This window comes from Amblyraja radiata, chromosome 3, assembly GCF_010909765.2.
Source record: "Amblyraja radiata isolate CabotCenter1 chromosome 3, sAmbRad1.1.pri, whole genome shotgun sequence".
In the NCBI taxonomy this organism is placed as follows: domain Eukaryota; kingdom Metazoa; phylum Chordata; class Chondrichthyes; order Rajiformes; family Rajidae; genus Amblyraja; species Amblyraja radiata.
Genome location: NC_045958.1, coordinates 21,803,514 through 21,826,429, shown reverse-complemented (window position 1 = coordinate 21,826,429; position 22,916 = coordinate 21,803,514). Strand labels below are relative to the sequence as shown.

At 38.9% G+C, this 22,916-nt stretch overlaps 1 protein-coding gene across 2 annotated transcripts in view; it reads right to left on the bottom strand.

Moving 5' to 3' along the window:
• Positions 1-653: 653 nt before the first annotated feature.
• kcnn2 (potassium calcium-activated channel subfamily N member 2) overlaps positions 654-22,916 on the bottom strand; it is a 120,632-nt gene continuing 98,369 nt past the window's right edge. The window contains exons 6-9 of one of the 2 annotated variants that reach the window (XM_033017443.1): positions 19,025-19,152; positions 17,134-17,142; positions 11,190-11,259; positions 654-1,583 (exon numbers count right to left, since the gene is read on the bottom strand). In XM_033017443.1, coding sequence (XP_032873334.1) covers positions 1,296-1,583; positions 11,190-11,259; positions 17,134-17,142; positions 19,025-19,152 — 495 coding nt within the window. In that variant the 3' untranslated portion in view covers positions 654-1,295. The remainder of the gene's footprint in view (positions 1,584-11,189; positions 11,260-17,133; positions 17,143-19,024; positions 19,153-22,916) is intronic. The other variant, XM_033017444.1, reaches the window with a different exon arrangement.

The window sequence follows — 22,916 nt, the reverse complement described above, 5'->3', positions numbered from 1 at the left end:
TGCAAATCCACAACCAATTATTTAATTGAGAAGTGGACACCTTTAAAATGTAAACTAAGAACAATGCAAATACGTAAGATGTGCAACCATTCATAGTTTGAGGAGTATATGGTTCATGGAAGGAAGATTGGGGCTCTTTTGGGTTATTCCCTTGTATAAATGTCTGAAATACATATTCAGTAATACTTTTTTGACTTTCATTAAAAACGGAGATTTGTGTGATAGCAAAGAGAAAGCATGGTCCCAATGAATGCTGCTTTATGTTAAACATTCCAATATTATCCAATTTGTAACAGGCAACCCTAACTTTAAAGACTACAAAGAACAGTATAAGATAGCATTTCACTTTTAAAGTTTTCATTTGGAGTCCATAATGAGTCCTATCAGAATCATAATGTTCAGTGGAATGATCTGCTTTGGGTTCTGATCGTAACAAATAATTTGTAAATGAAAAAATCCTGGATGATTACAAAAGTAAAAAACTGCAGAAGCTGAAAATCTGAAATAAAAATGGAAAATGCTAGAAATATAGGTCACTCAAAGAGAGAAAAATAGTTGCTATTTCAAATCAAAGGCCTTTCATGAGAAATAAAAATATAGAAGTTTAAAGATGCAATATTGCTGTGTAATCTAGTTCCTTTGACTATTTACAATCTTTGGTCATTTAAGTTTAATTTCTGGTTATCATTTTTTTGGATTTAACAGAATCACAAAATATCATATAAATGCCAGATTAATGATAAAATTCTCCACAGTAGGCCACTTTTAACAGTTATTTCAATATACATACAAAAGGTTTCATTTCTTTTAAGCAGTAGCAGACAGTGAATATTGCTTCCGTTTAACATTCTAGCAAACTGGACAGTTCTTAAAAAAAACATCACTTATGTAAGTAATATTGATAGTTGAAACAAGATAAATTTTCTTGTTCATTATTGATTGAGCACCTGAGTTCAATGCCCATGAATAGAGGTTTAAACTCACCAGACAGAAATATCCAGAAATGTTCCTTTTATTATATATTATATATTAATAAAGTCAGTTGAAGTGCGCAAGTAAAAAGTCAAGTGAGTTGTACAGAAGAAACAATCTATAAAGCAGGTTAGGTGCATTCACTGTGCATCTGAGGGAGAACACACTCCTTTTGGCCTAAAATAATTTTTCAGGTTCCCTGGATTCTGACATCAGAATCCGGATAACACTGCTTAGTATTGTTAGGGCTTTACAATAAAAGCTAAAATATCAACCATATGATGGCAAAAAAAAGTTATTTCTAGTGGTTAAAACGTTCACTTCTAGCTACTTTCTGATGATGTTGGTGGAGCTGTTGAGGAAGACCTTCTCCGCCTTGTCGACGATCGTGATCGCTCAGCACTGCAAGGTATTTGTTGGTCATGGTGCTGCATCTGAGCTTCCAGAAATTCCCTCTGCTGCAGGTTGATCATCTGACTAATCAGTCCAGGTAGAGCTTGGATAGTTCCTATTAATGTCTCTAGTTTAGTCTCCAGTGTTACAATCCTTTTCTCAAGATCTTCACTCCTTTCGTTCAGGTCTGAGATCATGTCATACATAATGTTCTGCGTCTAAAACAAGGGAAAATAACACATTTGGAATTTTTACCACGATGTTATTTTCAAGAAACATATTACTTTCATTCCAAGCTAACATACATCAGTGAAGTAAGCAACATTCAAAAATGATTTCCTATTTTGCAGAAACAATGAATGATCCATAAAAAAACCTTTCTATTTCATGTTAACATGAAAAACACAATATAAATCCATTTGGGTACTATCGAAAGAATCTATTGTAGAATAATTATTACATGTCACTCTGACAGAAACAACATTTAAAATCAAATTTCAATGTTGCAAATTTATCAGTGAACAAGTCCTCACAGGTTCCAGTCCAATTCTTGGCCTGGACTTAAAAAACATTGGCCATAATTAAATATTTTCTTCACAAAGGAAATTGTCTTCATTTTAACCATAGTTATTTGCTGATACATAAAAATAATTTGACAGCAAATATTAATATAGATCCAATTACTATTTATACAAGGCAATGAATTAAAGCAATTAAAAGAGAAGTACAAAGTAAACAAGACAAATAATTGGAGCTAAAATGGATGTTATAGCAGCACAAATTTTTAAACCTAAGCAAGTTAAAATATAATAATTTCTCCAATTTCGTCTTCCAATTCCCTTGAGTTTGCCTTGTTTGATCAATCAATATACAAATTCATTTTTTAGTAGGTATCAATACCGACTGATTTGGGGACATTTCTGAGTCAACTGTATGGATGTTGTTGGCAAACCATTGACATGTTGCTTACTAAAGCAAGCTGCTCAACCGTTTTCCTGCATCTGTGTGACAAGCTTGTAATTTTAACATTACTTTTTCCCTGATGCTTGTGAGGACAGCAAATATTCTGTCAATGCCAATTCAACTTAAATGCTGACCCTGCAACAAGCAGCGGTATTTGATTTCCTAACATCTTCTTCGCTGATATGATATTAAGACAATTCTCCAAGTCACAATTGCTTGAAGCAAAGACTGGTTGATGATACTTGCTGCTCCATTGGAACCTAAGCAGAACATTGGTATAAAGATCAATGAACAGAAAGCTGGTAGATCTCAGTGGGTCAAGCAGCATCTGTGAAGCAAAAGGTGTGTCGATTTTTCAGGTTGAGACCCTATATCAGGACTGATTGCCAGAATACAGCAGTGCAGCTGCTACTGGGACTGATAGGTGATGGGTGGAACCAGATGAGACGGGCAAGATGGGCAGATGGAACCAGATGGAGGAGGGAAACCAGAGGGGGGGGGGGGGGGGGGAGATAAATGGGAAAGGTGAACAAATGGCCAAGAAACATAGATGGACAGGTGAGTGTATGACAGGACATTATAGATGTGGATTACCTGGAAGTGGATAGGGTAAATGCAATAACATGTGGGAAAATAAGAAACTGTTCATTTTGGCAAAAAGAATAAAACAATTTAAAAAAAAAACATCTAAAATGTAAGACATTGCAGAGCTGAGTGAAATAGAATAACCTCATTCGCAAGTAGCAAGTACACAAGTAGAACAAGATATTTAAAAAAAATAACAATATTATTACTTATTACTCATTCAAAAATGTGGAGGCAATGCTTCACTTATATAGGACAATGGTGAGATCACATCTGGACCACAGCGTATAGTTCTAGTCTTAAAGAAGAATATTCAGAGGATTTCTACTGAACTAATACCTAGAATGGGCAGACACAAAATGCTGGAGTAACTCAACGGGACAGGCAGCATCACTGGAGAGAAGGAATGGGTGATGTTTCAGGTCGGGACCCTTCTTCAGACTGTCTGAAAAAAGGGTCTTGACACAAAACGTCACCCATTCCTTCTCTCCAGAGATGCTGCCTGACCCGTTGTTACTCCAGCATTTTGTGTCTATCTTTGGTTTAAACTATCATCTGCAGTTTTTTCCTACACTTGGAATGGGCAGGTTGTGCATTGAGGAAAGACCAGGCAGACTGAGTGTGTATCCAACAGAATGATGCAGGATTTGAATGAAACATATAAAATCCTATGGACTTTGACAGGATGGATGTGAAGGGAATGGTTCTCTGCTCTTGCTACTCAGTGCTTCCCTTGAGTGATGTTGGAAGAATACTGATTCACCCCATGACGATGCGCAGAAAGCAATAATTGCCAGATAGTTTCCTTGCCCACGTTTGATCAGATGTCATAGCATCCAGACACTATGTTGAGGACTCCCAGCGCATCTCCCTCTGGAATGTATGAGGCTAAGCCACCGCTTCTGTTGCATTCATTCTGTCAATGGGACAGGCCATCCACGACCTTTAACTTTGGACATACAGCGTGAAAACAGGCCCACTGAGTCCGTGCTGACCAGCAACCACCCCATACACTAACTTACACACAGTAGGGACAATTTTGTTTACAACTTACCAAAGCCAATTAACCTGTACATCTTTGGAGTGTGGGAGGAAACCGGAGTGCACTGAGAAAACCCACACAGTCACAGGGAGAACATCGAAACTCCGTACCGACAGCACCCGTAGTCAAGATTGAACCTGGATCTCTGGCGCTATAACTCTGCCGCTTCGCCACTGTACCTTTGTGATGATTAGAGTTTGGAATTCGGTTGATGGTAAAGGGCCTGTCCCACGAGCATGCGACTGCAATCGGCAAGCATGACTAAACCGGAAGCGGGGGCCGCGCGGAGGTCGAGTGATCCCCGTACAGGGCCTGTCCCACCAGCATGCGACGAGCGCGACCAAACCGGAAGCGGGGGCCACGCGGAGGTCGAGTGATCCCGTACGAGTTGACGTGAAGTTCGAGCGAAGGCGTACGGTGTCACGACGCTGCGTACGGCATCGAGATGCTGCGCACGCCCGTCGAGGTGGTGCGTACGGCCTCAATGCAGCTGCGGGCCGACAGGCCATTGCCACGCGCAATTTTTGGGCAGTGTCAGTTTTTCGGAGCCCCGCGCGGTCGGGACCAGCTCCGCACAACTCCATACGGCTCCGGTGATCAAAGTGGGACCGGCCCCGTGAGGCCGTACGGCTCAAGCGACCACGTTAGGTCGCGCTTGCCGCATGCAGTCGCATGCTCGTGGGACAGGCCCTGTACTTACAATTGTTCCTATCAGGCTGTTACTTGCCTAACCTGTTGGACAGCTATTTGAATTTTGACACAATTCTCCAATGCGAGCAATGTGAATTTCATAGTGTTTGTTGGCCTACATTTTTATTGCTGCTTTTAAACTTGAACACTAATTTATTTTTACAGCAATAATTTCAAGATCATTATATTTCAAATTGACTTTTTGTACTTTTATTTTTATGCAAGTTTATTCCATAATTGTTAGTAAACCACCCACAAGATTTCACAGCAGGACAGCGCATCAAAATTTGTCAATCATGGAATGTCTATCTTCACAATCAAAGCTCCATACTGGGGCACATAACTCAGAATATTGTCTTAATATGCATTGAGCTTACAGGCCTCAAAATGCAGCGCATTACAGCAATATTTGACTGTCAATTTTTCATATTCTAAAAATTATACTCCACATGCTGCATGTTTTATAGCTTTCACCTATCCAATGGAAATAATGGGTTAGTAATAATCACACACCATAGTCAACATCTTGGAATGAAAACCTGGAGCTTTATCTATGAAGGTAAAGAAAATGTACGATGTTATTGTTAGTACTGAATTATGTTCCTGGTTTATTGATTAAGGCTGGTTTGATGGAAACAGCATAAAGTTGCATGAGAGATGAGCTCATGAGAGATGAGCTTTAACATTCAACACAGAGGGGCACTGCAACTAATAGTGCAGAAACACACAGCCAAAGAGTGGTGGAGCGTAATACTGATTCAATATTCATTCACACAACATGTGGGTCCACCAACACATTGATCCATGGCATTGCTCAGTAAGTAATCATACATTGATGCGCAGCACCGAGTGCCGCAACCTGTACAAATCCATCAAACTCCAATCGGACACAGCATAAAGTGACCACTCAAAGGAGAGTAGTGTTTGGAATGGTATGGAAACCAGCAAGGGATTTGCAACAGGGGCACACAGAAGCCCTGTGTAAAGGGATGATAGCTTTACAAACCCTCTCAAACCTCCCACCCTGTCAGCCATTGGCGGAAGAGTCTGCAGTCCCCACTATGGCCTTATTAAGGACTAGGACCAGTCTAGACAAGTCTAGGGCCACTAATCATACTCAGAATTAAAAGATGTTCCATTAGGAAGAAGCTGAGAAGGAATGTCTTTAGTCAGAGGGTGATGAATCTGTGGAGAAAGCTGTGGAGACTAAGTCAATGGATATTTATAAGGCAAAGATAGATAGATTCTTTATTAGTAAGGGTGTCAGGGGTTATGGGAGGAAGGCAGGAGAAAGGGGTTAGGAGGGAGAGATAGATCTGCCTTGATTGAATGGCGGATGTGCCTAATGTCCTAATTCTACTCCTATCACTTATGACCTTATTAACCACCTCGGAACCCTTTAACAGAAGTGGAAATAAATGATCCTGTATCCAGAGGATCTTGTGAAGAAGAGGTACATTATGGCTTTGCTGAACTGAGAGTGTGCTACGCCGAGACTGAGACCTGGTGTCCACCATCTCGTGATGCCTGGCAGTACATTCCAAACTCCCTCTGTGCAAACAAAACCCACCACCTGCATCTCTTTTAAACTTTGCCACCCTCACCTTAAAGCTCTGTCCTCTAGTCCTTGACATTTCTACCCTGGGAAAAAGTTTCAGACTGTTACCCTATCTATGCCTCTCATCCCCCGACTGATGAAGGAAAGCATACCACACGCTCTCTTTGACACACTAACTTATTTATGTTGCCACGTTCAGGGAGCTGTGGACTTGGACCCCAAGGTCATCAATGCTGTTAAGGGTTTTGCCATTACTTTCCTCTTAATTTAACCCCACAAAGTGCGACACCTCACACTTGCTTAGATTAAACTCCATCTAATACTCAACCCAACTGGCAGAATATTTTGACGAGATTTAAATTAAATTTTCCAGGGCAAAAAAAAAATCATCTTAAGCAGTTGGAAGGAATCAGCTAGTCTGATATCTTATTCCTTAAATATATCCAAGTGTAAACATAGGCAATAAATTATTGTGCAATTTCACATTCCCATTTACCCAGAGAGTGTGCGGCAGGAATAGCCAAACATTTTAACTCCAATTTCTCAGACCCCACTCCTTGTGGGGAAGTTAGTTCCGTTGTGAGCAATGTGGTTTTACAAATAACCCCTCAAGGTTTCATGCATTACTGTGTTTCCTTAAGATCTCAACAAATCTATTCTATTCATGGTTTTCCTTGGTCACAACTATATTTTGGGTTTACTTTGCAGGTACTCAACGCTCTTCCTCATAACGTGAACTAAAATTCCAGGTTTATGTTTTAATTCTGCTCCTTTACCAGGCAGGAGAAAATACAAACTAAAACAAGGCAATTAATTTTAAAGGCATCCCTTAAACCAGTTGCAGATGGAAAATACACCTTTCAAGCTCAGATTTATTCAATCATTATTAGCCCAAATCAGCAATTCTGTTCTCTTCATTGATTTGATTGTCTAAGGTATGATAATAACAACTTACACTTGATATTTGGCTCAACAGTACATGAGTATAAGGGAAACAGTACACAATTGCTTTCTATCTCTTCCAATAATAAAACCATTAGTTCATGATTGGAAAAAGATGGTGCCAGACCACCCCTTCAAATTTTTATCTGCTTGAAAAATCTAACTATTAATTAGCAAAATGAGGACATCTATAACCTTGTTTTGTGACTGGATTAGACACCTATGACAAGATGGTCCTAGAAACAGAAAGATACCTTTTCTGATTCAAAACCATTCCAAGAAACTGATATACACAATAACATAAACTCCTACTATGTTTTTATATTTCAATGTAAATCCTTAAGAGAACAAATGAACAATAACTCTGGGAGAAATTAGTATTAGTGCTAATGTTATCTAAAATAATGACAAGCACATTGTGGTTACTTTTTAGTAACGTAATGCAGCATTTCCTTCCTTGGTTTCAGATAAGCTCAGTAAAGGTAAATTTTAAAGAAATAACACTTGTGATTCCAACACAACTCTGCGTGATCTAACAAAACGTATGATTAATTGTTTCCAAATTATTCACGCATTCTGCTGACGGTACTTGAAACCATTGCAAACATTTATGAAATTTCTGTGGGTTCCCATATTCAAATTCCTGAGAATGTGCTCCCCATCTAGCAAACATTCACACTGGGAATTTCAATTCATATAATATATTAGACTAAGTGGGACCCGTTTGGTCCCATGTTCACACGGGAGGGCTGGTCCCCCAACGCAATATTCCACCTCTCCACCAATTCCAATATTGGTGGCCAGTGAGGGGGGGCTTTCTGGAGCACTAGTATGGGTGTTGTGGGCTGAAGGGACTGGTTTCCAGAGGGCTAGTATGAACATTGTGGGTCAAATGGATTCTTGGAGTGGCAGCTCAGTCATTCAAGCCTGGTGGGCTGGCAGTGGACTCACTGCTATTCCTTGAAATTCCATTTCAAGCAGGGTGCAAGGCCACCAAATTCAAGTGCAGTTTCATACCACTTCAAGCAGGGTGCAAGGCCACCAAATTCAAGTGCAGTTTAATATCACTTCAAGCAGGGTGCAAGGCCACCACATTCAAATGCAGTTTCATGCCACTTCAAACAGGGTGCAAGGCCACCAAATTCAAATGCAGTTTCATGCCACTTCAAGCAGGGTGCAAGGCCACCACATTCAAATGCAGTTTCATACCATTTCAAGCAGGGTGAAACCACCATAAAACTACACAAAACACCACAAAACACTACACTCAACAGTTCAGTAGACAATCAGTGTGTTCAGTTGATTCACAGCTCAGACAGTCATGACCTCTCCCTCCCCCATCTTGCAGAGACAGCCACACCCACACTTCCGGGTTTTATAATCCCTCCCCCTCCCACCAGAAGGGGCGTGGCCTTCATGGCGTGATTGACAGGAGAGAGATTCTCAACATTTTTTAAACACTAATAACACTTTTATTTTTCATTGATGTGATGAATCCTCTGCACCTGATGAGCAGAGGGGGACTGAGTAAGATGGCCAAAAATCACAGCCGTAAGTGGCAGCGTTTTATTTAAAATCAATGTACAGTGCAAACAGGAAGTTGTCAAGTTTAGACCTTTAATCATTTGCCATTTCCAACCAACCACCAACAACCATTTCCAGTGCTTTATTTCGAACCAACCACCACCAACAACCATTTCCAGTGCTTTATTTCGAACCAACCACCATTTGCAGTGCTATATTTCAAACCAACCACCATTTGCAGTGCTTAATTTCAAACCAACCACAATTTGCAGTGCTTTATTTCAAACCAACCACATTTTCATTTTCAAACCACATTAAGGGCACTCAAGGTCAATAAAACCACACTTAGTAGACATGTGTTCAGTGTTATTCACAGCTGAGACTGAGAGATGTGACCCTCTCGCTCCCCCATCTTGCAGATGCTGACTGAGGCACTCAACACTTCCGGGTTTTATAGTCCCTCCGGAACGGGTGTGGCCTTCAGGAGGGAGAACCTCAACATTTTTTAAACAATAACTCTTTTATTTTTTATCGATGGGAAAAATCCTCTTGTCCTGCACAGCGGAAGGGGGACTCTGAGTAAGATGGCCAAAAATCACAGCCGTATGTGGCAGCGTTTTTTCTAAAATCAATATACAGAACAACAGGAAGTGGTCAAGATCAGACTTTTAGTAATATAGATAATATTTACCTAAATATTTTACACAATAGTTAGTTACCTTATGATCACTACTCCTGTTTGATACCCGCGAATATACTCGCCCTGCCATTCGATCCCTGAATTTCTGTTGATGCAGTCTCCTCCTACCTCAGTTGATCTGTAGAAAAGAGTTTATGCAATGGTGTCTCAAAAAACCTTATATTCAAGAGGACAAAGAAGGTGCCTGCCATCTATGTGGTTAAAAAAAAGGAAGTTCTTGCAGCCTGTCTGACCTATGCCGAGTTATATCAGGCGAATTATCTTCAAATGAATTCCAATAAAGTTAATACTATGGACAGGCTCCTTCTGAGAAATGTTCATGTTTAATGAAAGCTATCTGAAAATGGAAACTTTTAGTCAACATCCCTGCAACTACTTGGGCAACTCCTTGGTTCACACATCGCTTCCCACCCAAACCACCCCCTCCCCAGATACTTTCCCGTGCAACCGCATAAGGTGAAACACCTGTCCCTACGTCTTCTCCCTCACATCCACCCAGGGACCCCAGCAGCCCTTCCAGGTGTGACAGAGGTTCACATACATCTCCTCCAGCGCCACCTACTGCATGTAGTGCTCACGAGGTGGGCTCCTTTACATTGCTGAAACCAAACATAGACCAGGCAACTGTTTTGCCGAATACTTGCGCACAGTCCATCAAGGCCTGCTGGATCTCCCAGTTGCTGACCACTTTGACTCCCCTTCCCACACTGACCTTTCTGTCCTGAGCCTCCGCCATTACCAGAGTGAGGCCACGTGCAAAATGGAGGAATAGCACATCAAATTCCACTTGGGTAGTTTACAACCTAATGGCATGATCATTGAATAATCCAATTTTAGGTAACTAACCAAATACACCAATCTCACTCCCCTTTCCTTTTCTCCTTTTAATTGGGAGAAAAGGAAAGTTGGAGCGAGATTGTGGTAATTCCCCTCCACCTTTGTCCCTTCATCTGACTCCAGACTTCATGCCCCTTAGTTGACAATTTGTCAACCTTATGCCAATGAACCTCCTTACCTGTATCTACCTATCCCTTGCCTGGCTTTGTCCTGCCACGATCACCCTTCCAGTTTTCTCCCCACAACTACAATCAGTCTGAAGAAGGATCCCAGCCTGAAATGCTGTGTATCCATGTTCTCCTGAGATGCTGCCTGAGCCGCTGTGTTCCTCCAGCATTTTGTGCCTCTTTTTTGGGTACAACCTTGTTGGTTTCTGTTCAATAAAGCAGCAAACAATTGTACCACTTTAAAATGGTGATTATTAAACCAAAAGTTTAACTAATTTCCTAATTGATTTTCAGTGCTGCCCAGCAAAAATTAATTCCCGATATCAATAGTAGATTTTCTTTAGGCACCCTCTAAAACAGCACAAATAGAGACTTTTTCAGCAACGCTTTGCCGTTTCTGTAGCTTTGAACTTGCTCCACCTGCTCCAGGGAAGGCCTACAAAATAACTGCAGGAAAGTGGTTGAACGTTTTATTTACTGAAGTATCTGCCGTGACTTGTGTCCATTTGCTTGTGTGACTACTTCTCATGACGGAGGAGAAAGAATGAGATAGGTGAGTATGAAGTACACAATGTGAGGGAGATATCACACGAATACAAATGATGCTGCTGATTTTCCATGTTTGGTTACCTGCTTTATTGATATGCGAAATATAATAAATAAAAATCATGACATGATGCCTTATCATAAATTTAAAAACAGCAACAATAATTCTTCATTCGTTGAACATGCTTGAAATAAATCGTCTATCAATGAACAAAAATCAAGGTACAATATTTTAAGAAAATTGACAAATTCAAAATGAACCCCACTAACCTTAGCAAGATCCACCAAAGTATTTGCTTGATCATTTAATTTGCGTTGTTCCATTTTTACACCTCGCAACCTGAAGGCAACATTCAATTTAAATGGTTAATTTCATTTCATTCTGCAATGTTATCTTCAAAAAAACAACATGCAGTAAAATCCATCAGAGCAAACCACCTGCATGAACAATGATTTTCTTACGTTTAAAAGTTCAAAACCACTCTTCTGTCTGTTAAATGAGAAGCATGCTTCCTTGATATGAAAATTGTGGTAGCATAGAAAAATGTGTATTTCGTAATATACTGTATTAGACAGCTTCAGATGAATTAAAAAAAAAGAGGATTTTACGAATGTCGGACCAAAGTTTAGACATTCATAAAAGCCTAAGTATCATGACCATGAGACATAGGATGGCAAACGATCAGTATCAGACCATCCCCAAAATTCTGCGTACTTTCCACCAAGACTTGACGTCCATTTCCTCCAGACTAAGTATGTTAATGATGATTTAATTGGACTCTGAAGGACATCTCTAGTCTGCTCTATATCAGATGAATTTGTTGCACAATATACATTCACATAACGAAGAGATGTGGATTGCCAATATCTTCTAAATGCATTTAACGAACCAAAGAACAATTGTAAAAGGAAACAAGTATTCCCCATTTTTAATTGATCACTCTTAGCACAGCCTATATATTAACAATCAATGCCCAACATATTTATTAATTTTGATTTAGAAGATGCTGACTTTACAATTATGACACTATTAAGATGATTTACAAAACTTGCTCCAAAATTCTGGAAATATATTTGTCACTAACAAACCTTAAACTCTGGAAACTGTAGACAATCCCAATGCTCAATTTCTTTGCATTTAATAGATAATCTTTAGTCAGAGGGTGGTGAATCTTTAGTTTTAGTTTAGTTTGGAAATACAGCACGGAAACAGGCCCTTCGGCCCACCCAGTCCGTACTCGACCAGCGATCCCTGCACATTAACATTATCCTACACACACACTAGGGACAATTTTACACAGACACCAAGCCAATTCACCTACATACCTGTACGTCTTTGGAGTGTGGGAGGAAATCGAAGATCTCGGAGAACACCCATGGGGAAAACGTACAAACTCCGTACAGACAGCGCCCGTAGTCGGGATCGAACCCAGATCTCTGGCGCTGCAAGTGCTGTAAGGCAGCAACTCTACTGCTGCACCACCGTGGCGGCCCTAACCGCCTAATCTGTGGAATTCTTTGCCACAGAAGGCTCTGGAGGCCAAGTCAGTGGATATTTTTAAGGCAGAGATAGATTCTTGATTAGTACAGGCGTCAGGGGTTATGGGGAGAAGGCAGGAGAATGGGGTTAGGAGGGAGAGATAGATCAGCCATGATTGAATAGCTTGGACTTGATGGGCCGAATGGCCAAATTCTACTCCTATCAAATTGAGTTGTGAATTTATGGAATTCCCTGCCACAGAGGGCAGTGGAGGCCAAATCACTGGATGGATTTAAGAGAGAGCTAGATAGAGCTCTAGGGGCTAGTGGGGTCAAGGGATATGGGGAGAAGGCAGGCACGGGTTATTGATAGGGGACGATCAGCCATGATCACAATGAATGGCGGTGCTGGCTCGAAGGGCCGAATGGCCTCCTCCTGCACCTATTTTCTATGTTTCTAAATGACCTTATGTGAATTAATGTGAATTCAAAAAAGGGGCATCCTCAGATGTCTGCTTTTTGAATTTACAGAGATAAGTTCCTGATCAAACACATTGTAGGTATACTCAAAATCATAAATCTGTGCCTAAAATTTCACTGCCAAAATGTTGCCGTTTCCTTCTAATTAACGGTGACACTAAATGACTCAGTGGAGCTCAAGACTCATTATTCTGCTTGGGTACCATCAGCGGTATTACGGAAGGCAAAATACAACTACAAAGTTACTTGAATTATACCCTACACTCTTCAACTTTTGACATGATCATTTTAACAAGAAAATATTATTTCCATTAACTGACCAAACTCTGAAAGTTTATAGTTATTCAACAGTTGTCCACTTTCAGAATCCAACAATTTGAATATAGCAGGGACCAAATTCAGTCCAAACTCAAGTTATGATTTTTCAGTAGTTCTAACTCATCCTAAATGTCCCTTGGCCCGAAATATCTGAAATATTCCTATGTCCGTCTGGCCTGATACCAGTCCTGCAAAATGGATTTAATCAAGATAACTTTGCTTTCAATGTAACTCAGTGATAAGTGAGAGTCCTATTATAAATATAACATTATAAACATCTTGCAGCTAGTCACAACCTGTTTAGAATGGCTTCCCGTTCATTTATTATTGTACATGACATGTTACCATACTTTTTGAAATTTTCAATTAGATTGATGTGATCTGATACAATTTGACACAAGTTTGGCCAATATAAAACTGTTTTGTGGGACTATTATTTTCTACAGTCCAATATATTTTAAAACGTTACTTATTAATTTTTGTATTGTCCTAATATACGAGAAGTTGGAGATGGTTTCAAATATTATTATGAATAAACAGCACTTCTAATTTATTAATAACTTATAGAAAATTAATTCAGTTCCAAAACAATTATTTAATTTCTGAGATAATACAATTTTATTAATCAACGTAGCATTTTAATTCTCGACACGGTTTTCCTTTTTCATAAATTTATGGCAAGTCTTTGAACAAGACCATGCTCTACTTACAGAAGAAAAATCAATTCATCTAAGAGACAAACAATCAAGCTGTTTAAAAGCCTCTTTATCCAAAGGTTTGAGTGAACTCCTCAAAACCTCTCACTATTCTGCAGATAAAAACCAAGAACTCCCTCATTCTACCCAATTCCACTGATTGGAGTAGGTGTTGTCAGGTTTCAAATTTAAACTCTTCAACGTGCATTCATGTCTTTAAAAAACCAAGAGGTCATCTGCGACAATTAACTCTAAATTGTATTATTTGCCTGCATGTTTTGACAGCACATTTATTGCATTCTCAAAAACTTGCTAAATAGTTACGCAAGTATAAGCATCCATGAACCAGAGGTATATCCAATAACAGTAGAGGATGATTTCATGCCTGCGGTGACTGATACAAGTAAGACAACAGTTGAGCACGTGTCACTACTAGACACCCCTCAAAATAAGGGAAGGGATTCCACACCAGTGGGCCACGTGAGTGGCAAGGGTGGGGGGAATATTTGTATAATTTGTGAAAACAGCATTGAATGGATGTATAGCCTCCGAGAATGTCGGATGGAGTTTTGTAAGGATCATGTATTGTATATATTTATTTCTCGAATAAAGTATATTTTGAAAAAAAAAGTTGCTGGCAAATGGTGGCCATCGAGTAGCAGCAGCAGAAACGGTAAGGCTCACGATACCTGGGAGGGTGGTTCTTCTGTTGGCTGATTGCAATTGTGGTGTCATTGTAAAGAACATTGGCAGCACTGTGGCACAGAGTTTACAGCGCCAGGGACCCGAGTTCGATCCTGACCACGGGTGCTGTCTGTGCGGAGTCAGTATGTTCTTCCTGTGACCGTATGCGTTTTCTCTGGCAGCTCTGGTTTTCTCCCACATTCCAAAGACGTACTGGTTTGTATGTTAATTGGCTTCGGTAAAAATTGTAAATTGTTCCTAGTGTGTAGGATAGTGCGAGTGTATGGAGTGATAACCGGTTGGCATGCCAAAGAGTCCATTTCTGCGCTGTATATCTAAACTAAACTAAAAGTTGTTGATGGAACTTCTAATAAGCCTTAACGGTCAACCTACATTGCTGATATTGATCGTTACCCTTGAAAAGTGACTGCCAAAATGGGTAAGAATGTGGCCAAGAGATCCAAATTCCAGTCCTTTGTGAAAGTATATATCGACAACCACCTGATGCCAACCAGGCACTCAGATAACATTACCTTGGATAAGACCATTGAAAACAAGGATATTTTCAGCAATGTTGCTTTGAAACACAAAGCAAGGCAGGAAGCCAAAGTAAAATTCAAAGAAAGGTACAAGACCAGATAAAACAAACTTCCAGAAGCTCAAATTCTACGTTGTGTATCAGTATAAATATACTTTCATTTAAAATGAAAAAAATATATATACTATTTCCAAATACAGGCCTTTTCACATTCTGAAGTATAAACCATGCACAAACAAACAAAATATATCAGAGGTATTTGGAAAATTTGGAAACTTTGGAAAATATTTACAATTTTCAACGCTGGCACAACCGGAATAGAACTTTATTGGTTGTCAAAGGCTTCCACAGGACATGGCCATGGTTCATCCAGTTCATCCATGTGAGTCAATTGCAGAGCAGAGGGGTCTTGACACTTGGCTCTGGGGCTGATCAACAATGTGATATTGGGGTTCTGGATTCAATAAGGTTGGCTGCGAGTTTGGGCAAGGACCCGAGTCATTGGTTGGATCATCCATTGCAGTTACAAAGGCCAATTCTCTTCACCAATCCATTTCTCCTATCGGGTACCACACCACAGGCCCCTTCTTTTGTTCTTTCCTTCCCTGTAAATGTTGGCAGTCTTTATATTTTCTTAAAATCTATTACTTTACAACATTATGATTAATGGAACTATACTCCCAACACATTCACGACTGTGCAGCCAAATTTGGCTCTAACTCCACCTGCAAGTTTGCAGATGACACCACTGTGGTGGGCAGGATCACAAACAATGACGAGACCAAGTACAGGAAGGAGAGGGAGAAATTAGTAACATGGTGTTAAACAATAACCTCTCCCTTAAGGTCAGCAAGATGAAGAAGCTAGTAATCGACTTCAGGAAGCATGGTGGACTACATGCCCCAATCAGCATCAATGGTGCAGAAGTGCAAGTAGTTGAGAGCTTCAAGTTCCTTGGTGTTAATATTACTAGCGATGTTCAAGGACCAAACACACTGATGCAATAGCCAAGAGGGCCCATCAACACCTTCATCTCCTGAGGGTACTGAGAAAACTGACATGTCTGTACTGACTCTTACAAACCATTACAGATGCACCATAGAGAACACACTGCCCGATTGCATTACAGCTTAGTTTGGGAACAACGCTGTTCAAGCCCGCACGAAATTGCAGAGAGTTGTAAATGTAGCCCAGCCCATCACACAGATGTGACTGTGCGCACCATCCACACTTCACGCTGCCTCGGAAAAGCAACCAACTTAATCAAAGACTTGTCCCACCCCAGTCATTCCTGTCTGGCAGAAGGTACAAAAGTTGAAAGCGTGCACCTCCAGACTCAGGAACAGCTTTTCACCTTACTGTTATGTGGTTTCTGAATGGTTCTTCCATCAGCTAGGGTACTGTCCCATTCACCTCTAACTCATTGTGGACATTGGACTTTGTCTATGGTAATTGTACACTTCAATGCTGAGAACTATATTCAGCACTCTGTATCTTCTCCCTGAACAATTGACAATTTCCAGCACTTTAGTTTTATTTTGCTAAAACTCTAATGTCTACACTATTTCCTTTTGTAAAAATGTATTGTTACTTTCTCATTTAATTTATAATCAACCATATTAATGAAGTTTCAATTGGGGAAATACGCATTTGAATCTTAACTGATTATCTTGAATTAAATGCTTTCTAGTTTTTAATGGAATTTATTAAATTTTGTTCATGTGTAATTTTAGTTTGCTGTAGAACGGTTTCTTATTTTATTTTATAGATTCTTCACAGGGTAGTTTAGCTGCAAGAGCAAAATAAATAAGATGAAATCAGTAAAGTTTTATTTTTCTTATGTTTTTAAGATCCATTTACCGTTTCATCATTCCAAATGAATTTCACTTATCACAGATTAGATCATTGTTTCTGATCAGGTTTCCATGGAGGAGGTCAAACCATTAGCTTCACAATGATACCTCTTTCTTGCATGCACAGGGATTTGCAAAATCATTGGAATACAATACATACAACTTACTTCCGGGCTCTAGATTCATTTTGTAGAAATACAAAAAGACAAACAAAAAAAAAGTAAATGTAAAATAATGTATACCATAAAACAATGCACAAAATAATATCAATTTGACAATTGTTTCGCTCTTTTTAGAACAGGCTAGGGTAGAAGCAATTAAGTTTGATCTCATGTGATCCTTTGGGAAATTTTTGTGAAACCAACCTTGCTCAACCAATTTTATAAAATAAATATAATGAAAAAAATGTAATTTTAAATAGTGGGAAACAAAGCTAAGCAATAGATCAAGTCGCCAACAGAAATTTATATCAGAATAAACTACAGGAAATTATCATTTGATATTATCCCCAGATGTTTTACAAATGTTACCATGATATTCAAAGGGAAGTAACAAGGGAACTAACAAAAAACTAATCTAACACGAGAAAGTAAAAGACATATGAATATAAAAATTAAAAAAAAACACCAGTATACAATGAAGCATTATTTATCAATCTGTCCGCACATAGGTAAATGGATAGAAATAATATGAAATCATTTTTCTCCTGGGCTCTTGTGTGTCTAATCCTTTTCGAAAGAGGGAATATATCAAAGAAAGACACAAAATGCTGGAGTAACTCAGCGGGTCAGGCAGCATCTCTGGAAAAAAGGAATAAGAGGCGTTTCGGGTCGAGACCCTTCTTCATACCCTTCTTCTCAACCTGAAACATCACCTTTTTCTTTTCTCCACAGATGCTGCCTGACCCAATGAGTTACTACAGCGTTTTGTGGCTATCTTCGGTGCAAACCAGCATCTGCAGTTCCTTCCTAAACAGATATCAAATATACAGCTAATGCACCCATTTCACCCACCCATGCTCGCTGGTTCCCCGCTGGGAGTAAACAATCACAGAATTACCATAGATCTTTTACAATCCTTTATCTAAACCAAACAACAAAAGAAATAAGATTTAAATACAGTAAATTCTGTTATCACACACAATTAGTCACTTAGAATTTAAAAGACTACTTTTAACATTAACAATTAATTGAGGGATACAAACATTTCATTAAATAGCATGCATTCTCACTAAGAATTGATGAAACAAACAACTGCAGATAAAATCCTTGTCTTTGGCAGTTTTCCTAAAGGGGCTGTCCCACTTGGGCAACCTAATTGGCGAGTTTAGAAGAGTTTAAAAAAATGACATGTTGAAGACCTCCTTAGACTATACAGAAGACCTCCTTCGACCTTGTTGAAGACCAGCTTCGACTAGCTACGACTAGCTATGACTAACTTCGGGAAAATTGGACACCGAATAATGGAGAGTGAAGACGACCTCCTTCGATCTCCTTCAACCTCCCTTTGATTATGACTACCTTCGACTACCTTCAACTACCCTCGATTACCTACGACTAACATGCCAACCTACTAGAGACGGAAATTAGCTACTGATTGGCTACAATCTCGCATATTTACATGCAAAATGTTCATTAATATGCACTGTCCCTATAAACAAAACATTATTATTATTATTACTACAACCTACTACGACTAAACCTACGAGTAAAAACAAGTATCGACTTTTTCCATGGCGACCTTTTTTACTCATGGGCATTTTTTAACATATTGAGAAAAACGCCACGACCTAGCTGAGGCCTCGGGTACACGGAGACCACTCTCGAACATGAAGGAGAGTTACAAAGACCTCCTACGACCTTGTGTGGACCATGCTGCGAGTCAAGGGCAAACTCGCCAGAACTAGCCCAAGTGGGACAGGCCCTTTACAATTGCCTTGTTTGAAGGGATGGCTAGTCAGTTTACACCTTTGCCTCTTAATCTAAATTAATAATGAAAGGAATTTATCCTGCAATTCTGCAAAGTTAAATCACTGGCAAAAATATGAACAATACTCACTGATGGATGGCTTGCAAGAATTTGCGTTGATGTTTCCTCACTTTTGCATGGTCAATCTTTTTAACTAATTTTGTATTTTTGTATATTAACCATGTTTCCCTGAGAACATTGGCAGCTGCATTTTTTACCTATACGTAAAAATTTGGTGTCATTTTCTGCGCATATATTCGAGTACAGAGCTTGTTTTCAGAGTACAAAAAAATTAATAAATAAATGAGCAAAACATCATTCTTCTAAATTACTTCAACCAAAAGAGCATTTGCATTTTGTCACTTAATATAAGATCTATTGCAATGGCACTATAGGACAGATTTGATTATAATCTAATACAGTGACCATTGCTATCAGTTTGTAATTATATTTGTTACTGAAATGGAACTCAGGATTTGCATACAATTAATTGACATAAATTAGAAGCTAACATACAATTCTGAAACCCTGAAATGCCAGAGGTTAGTCAGAGACTAAAATCACTGATATAAGAATCCAAAACCTTTAAAGTGACTCTATTGGCACTGAACTCCTCCATGCAACTTAGACACAATAACTTTAATTATTGAAAATGAGAATCAATTTTTACAATATTTCACAATACACAAATACAATACTAGGCAAGAGACCAAAACTAATACATATCTCAAAATCAATAGAAGTTCATTTAGTTATGCAAGATATGACAACTGCTTTTCCTGTGACATTCAGCTTGAGCTAAAGATACTATCAAAATAATGGTGTGGCTAATGGTGTGGCAAATTCAAGAGAGGACAGACACACAACTAAGCAAGGAAATCATGCAATGAGTCCCACCCACTACAAAGCACAATGACACTCATTTTGTTAAAGTAATATGTTGTTGTCTGCTTCAAATGGAACATACACAAGTAAGATTGGGGATACACTTAAATGATAACTTTAAACTGTCAGCCACACAAAAGCTAACGTTATTTCATTGTCATCTAAATTAATACATTTCAATCACTAATAATCTATGACAAATACATGCTAAAAAATAATAATCTGTCAGTATTTGTTAACATTCCCATTGTGCCTATTTCTTCCGCTCTGCCATCAAATATTTTCTTTCCTCTCCCATTTCTTTGCTTCCAGTGGGTGATTTGGCACTGAATTCACCCACACCAATTTATGCTTTCTTCCAAATAGATTATTTTCACAATTCTTCAGTCTGATTTTATATGATTGATTTAAGAAAAGTAATTTTTGCTTCCTCAATCGGGTACTCAGTAACCGGGACTCCAACACCATCAGCCAAACACATGATCTCTACCATCAGCATGAAGGCCAGCGTGCACATGGGAACATCATCACGGGGCCATTTCCCCTCCACCATCACCCTGCCATTTCCCTCCAAGCCAAGAATTATACTCAACAAGAAACATATTGCCAATCCAGTATGTATTCAAGAGAGTTAGATATAGCTCATAGGGCTAACGGAATCAAGGGATATGGGGAGAAAGCAGGAACGGGGTACTGATTTTGGATGATCAGCCATGATCATATTGAATGGTGGTGCTGGCTCGAAGGGCCGAACGGCCTACTCATGCACCTATTTTCTATGTTTCTATCATCACACGGTCTAAATCTTGGAATCCCCTACCCTGCTGTAGTGTGGGAGGACATTCCCAAAGCTGTTCATGAAGACCATCCATTTCTTTAAGGCAATTAGAATTGACCAAATAATGCTGTTTTCACCAGTAAAAGCCCACACACAGTCAAAGAATTAAAAAAAGTTTCAGATGTCCCTTCCTCTGATATATTTACTAGTAATGTGTCAAACACACAAATATAAAAAACAACTTGGTGGGCAATTCCAACAAAAAGAAGACCTAGCCCTACTACAGCAAATTAGAGCCTAATGTTCCACAGACTCATTCCATTCTCTTTAGAATGAGGTACAGGAAACACTGAAATAAAATGTTGTACTCTGTTAAATATTTTTTGTACTATTAAAAAGAGCATCAGATTTTACCGCAGGATTGACAATAAAATTAGGGTTGATGTATTGTGTTTTGGATATGAGGAATAATGACCCCGATTACCACTCTCCCTGAATACCAACAACATTCACCACCTCCACATTTTACAGAGCTCTATTACTGCCTGATTGATGTAGGAAATGTTCACTTGACCTCAGAGGGCAAACAGCAGAAATGAGATTGCTAAACACAAGTAGGTTATGCCCTGCGCTACTGCAAGCGAATATTGAAGGATTATGTTTTGGTGCTGCTCACAGAAGATTGCCCAACAAATGAGTTTATTTTCTAAATACACAACTCTGCTCTCTGTTGTGACTTTTATGTTCCTTCTGCTTATCCATCATATTCAGCTTAATAGTTATTTGTTTTCTTTCATTGATTCCACATTAATTTTTGATGAACAATTTTGAAATGCATTCAGCATATCATAGAAACCTACAGTGCATCAGTGCCATCCCCTATGCCAGTCCTGACATTTGAAAGGGCAACCCAGCTTTGTGCTGCACACTTGCGTTTTATGCATTGCCTTGCAAGTCTTTCATTCACATCCAATTCCCTTTTTTTTTAATAATATATTTTTATTAGAAGCAAACATATTATGGTAAAGTATAATTACATATTATAGAAAAAAACTTTTCATATACATCAATCATACATTATTAAAATGTTCAATTGTTGATTAATTCTGTTTCTAGTGGGGTTTTTTTTAAATATAGATAGAAAGAGAAAGAAATAATTACAAATATCAAAAAGGAAAAAAGGTGGAATGAATTACTTATAATACGTCATTGGAGATAAGTTCGTAGATTATAAAGTATAACTTTTCATCTAATCCTGAGTTCAAGCTTCAGTTGGGTTTTCGTGCCGGGCCAATCTATCCCTTCAAATAATTAATGAATAGAGCCCATATTTTAACAAAACGTTCTTGTTTGTCCATTAAGACAAGTCTTTCTAGATGTAGGGTCTCCGACATTTCCACAATCCACATTTTAATTGTGGGGGTTATAGGGCCTTTCCAAAGTTTTAATATTCATTTTTTCCCAGTTATTATACTGTAGTCGAGGAAGTTTCTTTGGCTTGTTGTGAGTGTTAAACTTTGTTCTGATATTCCAAGTATTATTAATTTTGAGTCTGGATCCAATTTAGTATTAACAACTTCAGAAATTATTCCAATTCCCTTTTAAAATTATTAATGGAAGTATCTTCTAACATCCTTCCAGATGGATTGATTCAAATCTCAACAATTCAAGAAAAAATTCTCCTATTCCTTCGCTCCTCTAGTTTTGCCAATAATATGAATCTATGACCACTAGTTATTTATTCACTTACCACATGGAATAATACAACTCCCTCTTTTCAAACAAGGCTTTCATCATATTGGGGCACGGGAACCTTTGCTGTTCCAATAACATTTTATTTTTGTATTTAGAGTAAGATTTGGTTTAATTGCAAAACAAACCGATTACTATTCAAATGTTAGCAAGTAGCCCCAACTCTGACGTCTGATAGAGGGAAAGTTGTTAATGAGGCACCCAAAGATAACTGATTCAGGACACTATATTGAAGACCCTGCGGGATCTCTTCAGAATTCACCAGGATTTTCCAGTTTTAGTTTTAGTATTAGTTTTAGAGATACAGCATGGAAACAGGCTCTCTGCCCACCAAGTCTAACCTGACCAGCGATCCCCGTACACTAGCACTATCCTACACATTATGAACAATTTACAATTTTTCACCAAAGCCAATTAACCTACAAAGCTGTATGTCTTTGAAATGTGGGAGGAAACCTGAAATCCCGGAGAAAAATCACGTGGTCACGGGGAGAACGTACAAACTCCTCACGGACAACACCCGTAGTCAGCATCGAACTTGGGTCTCTGGTGCTGTAAGGCAGCAAC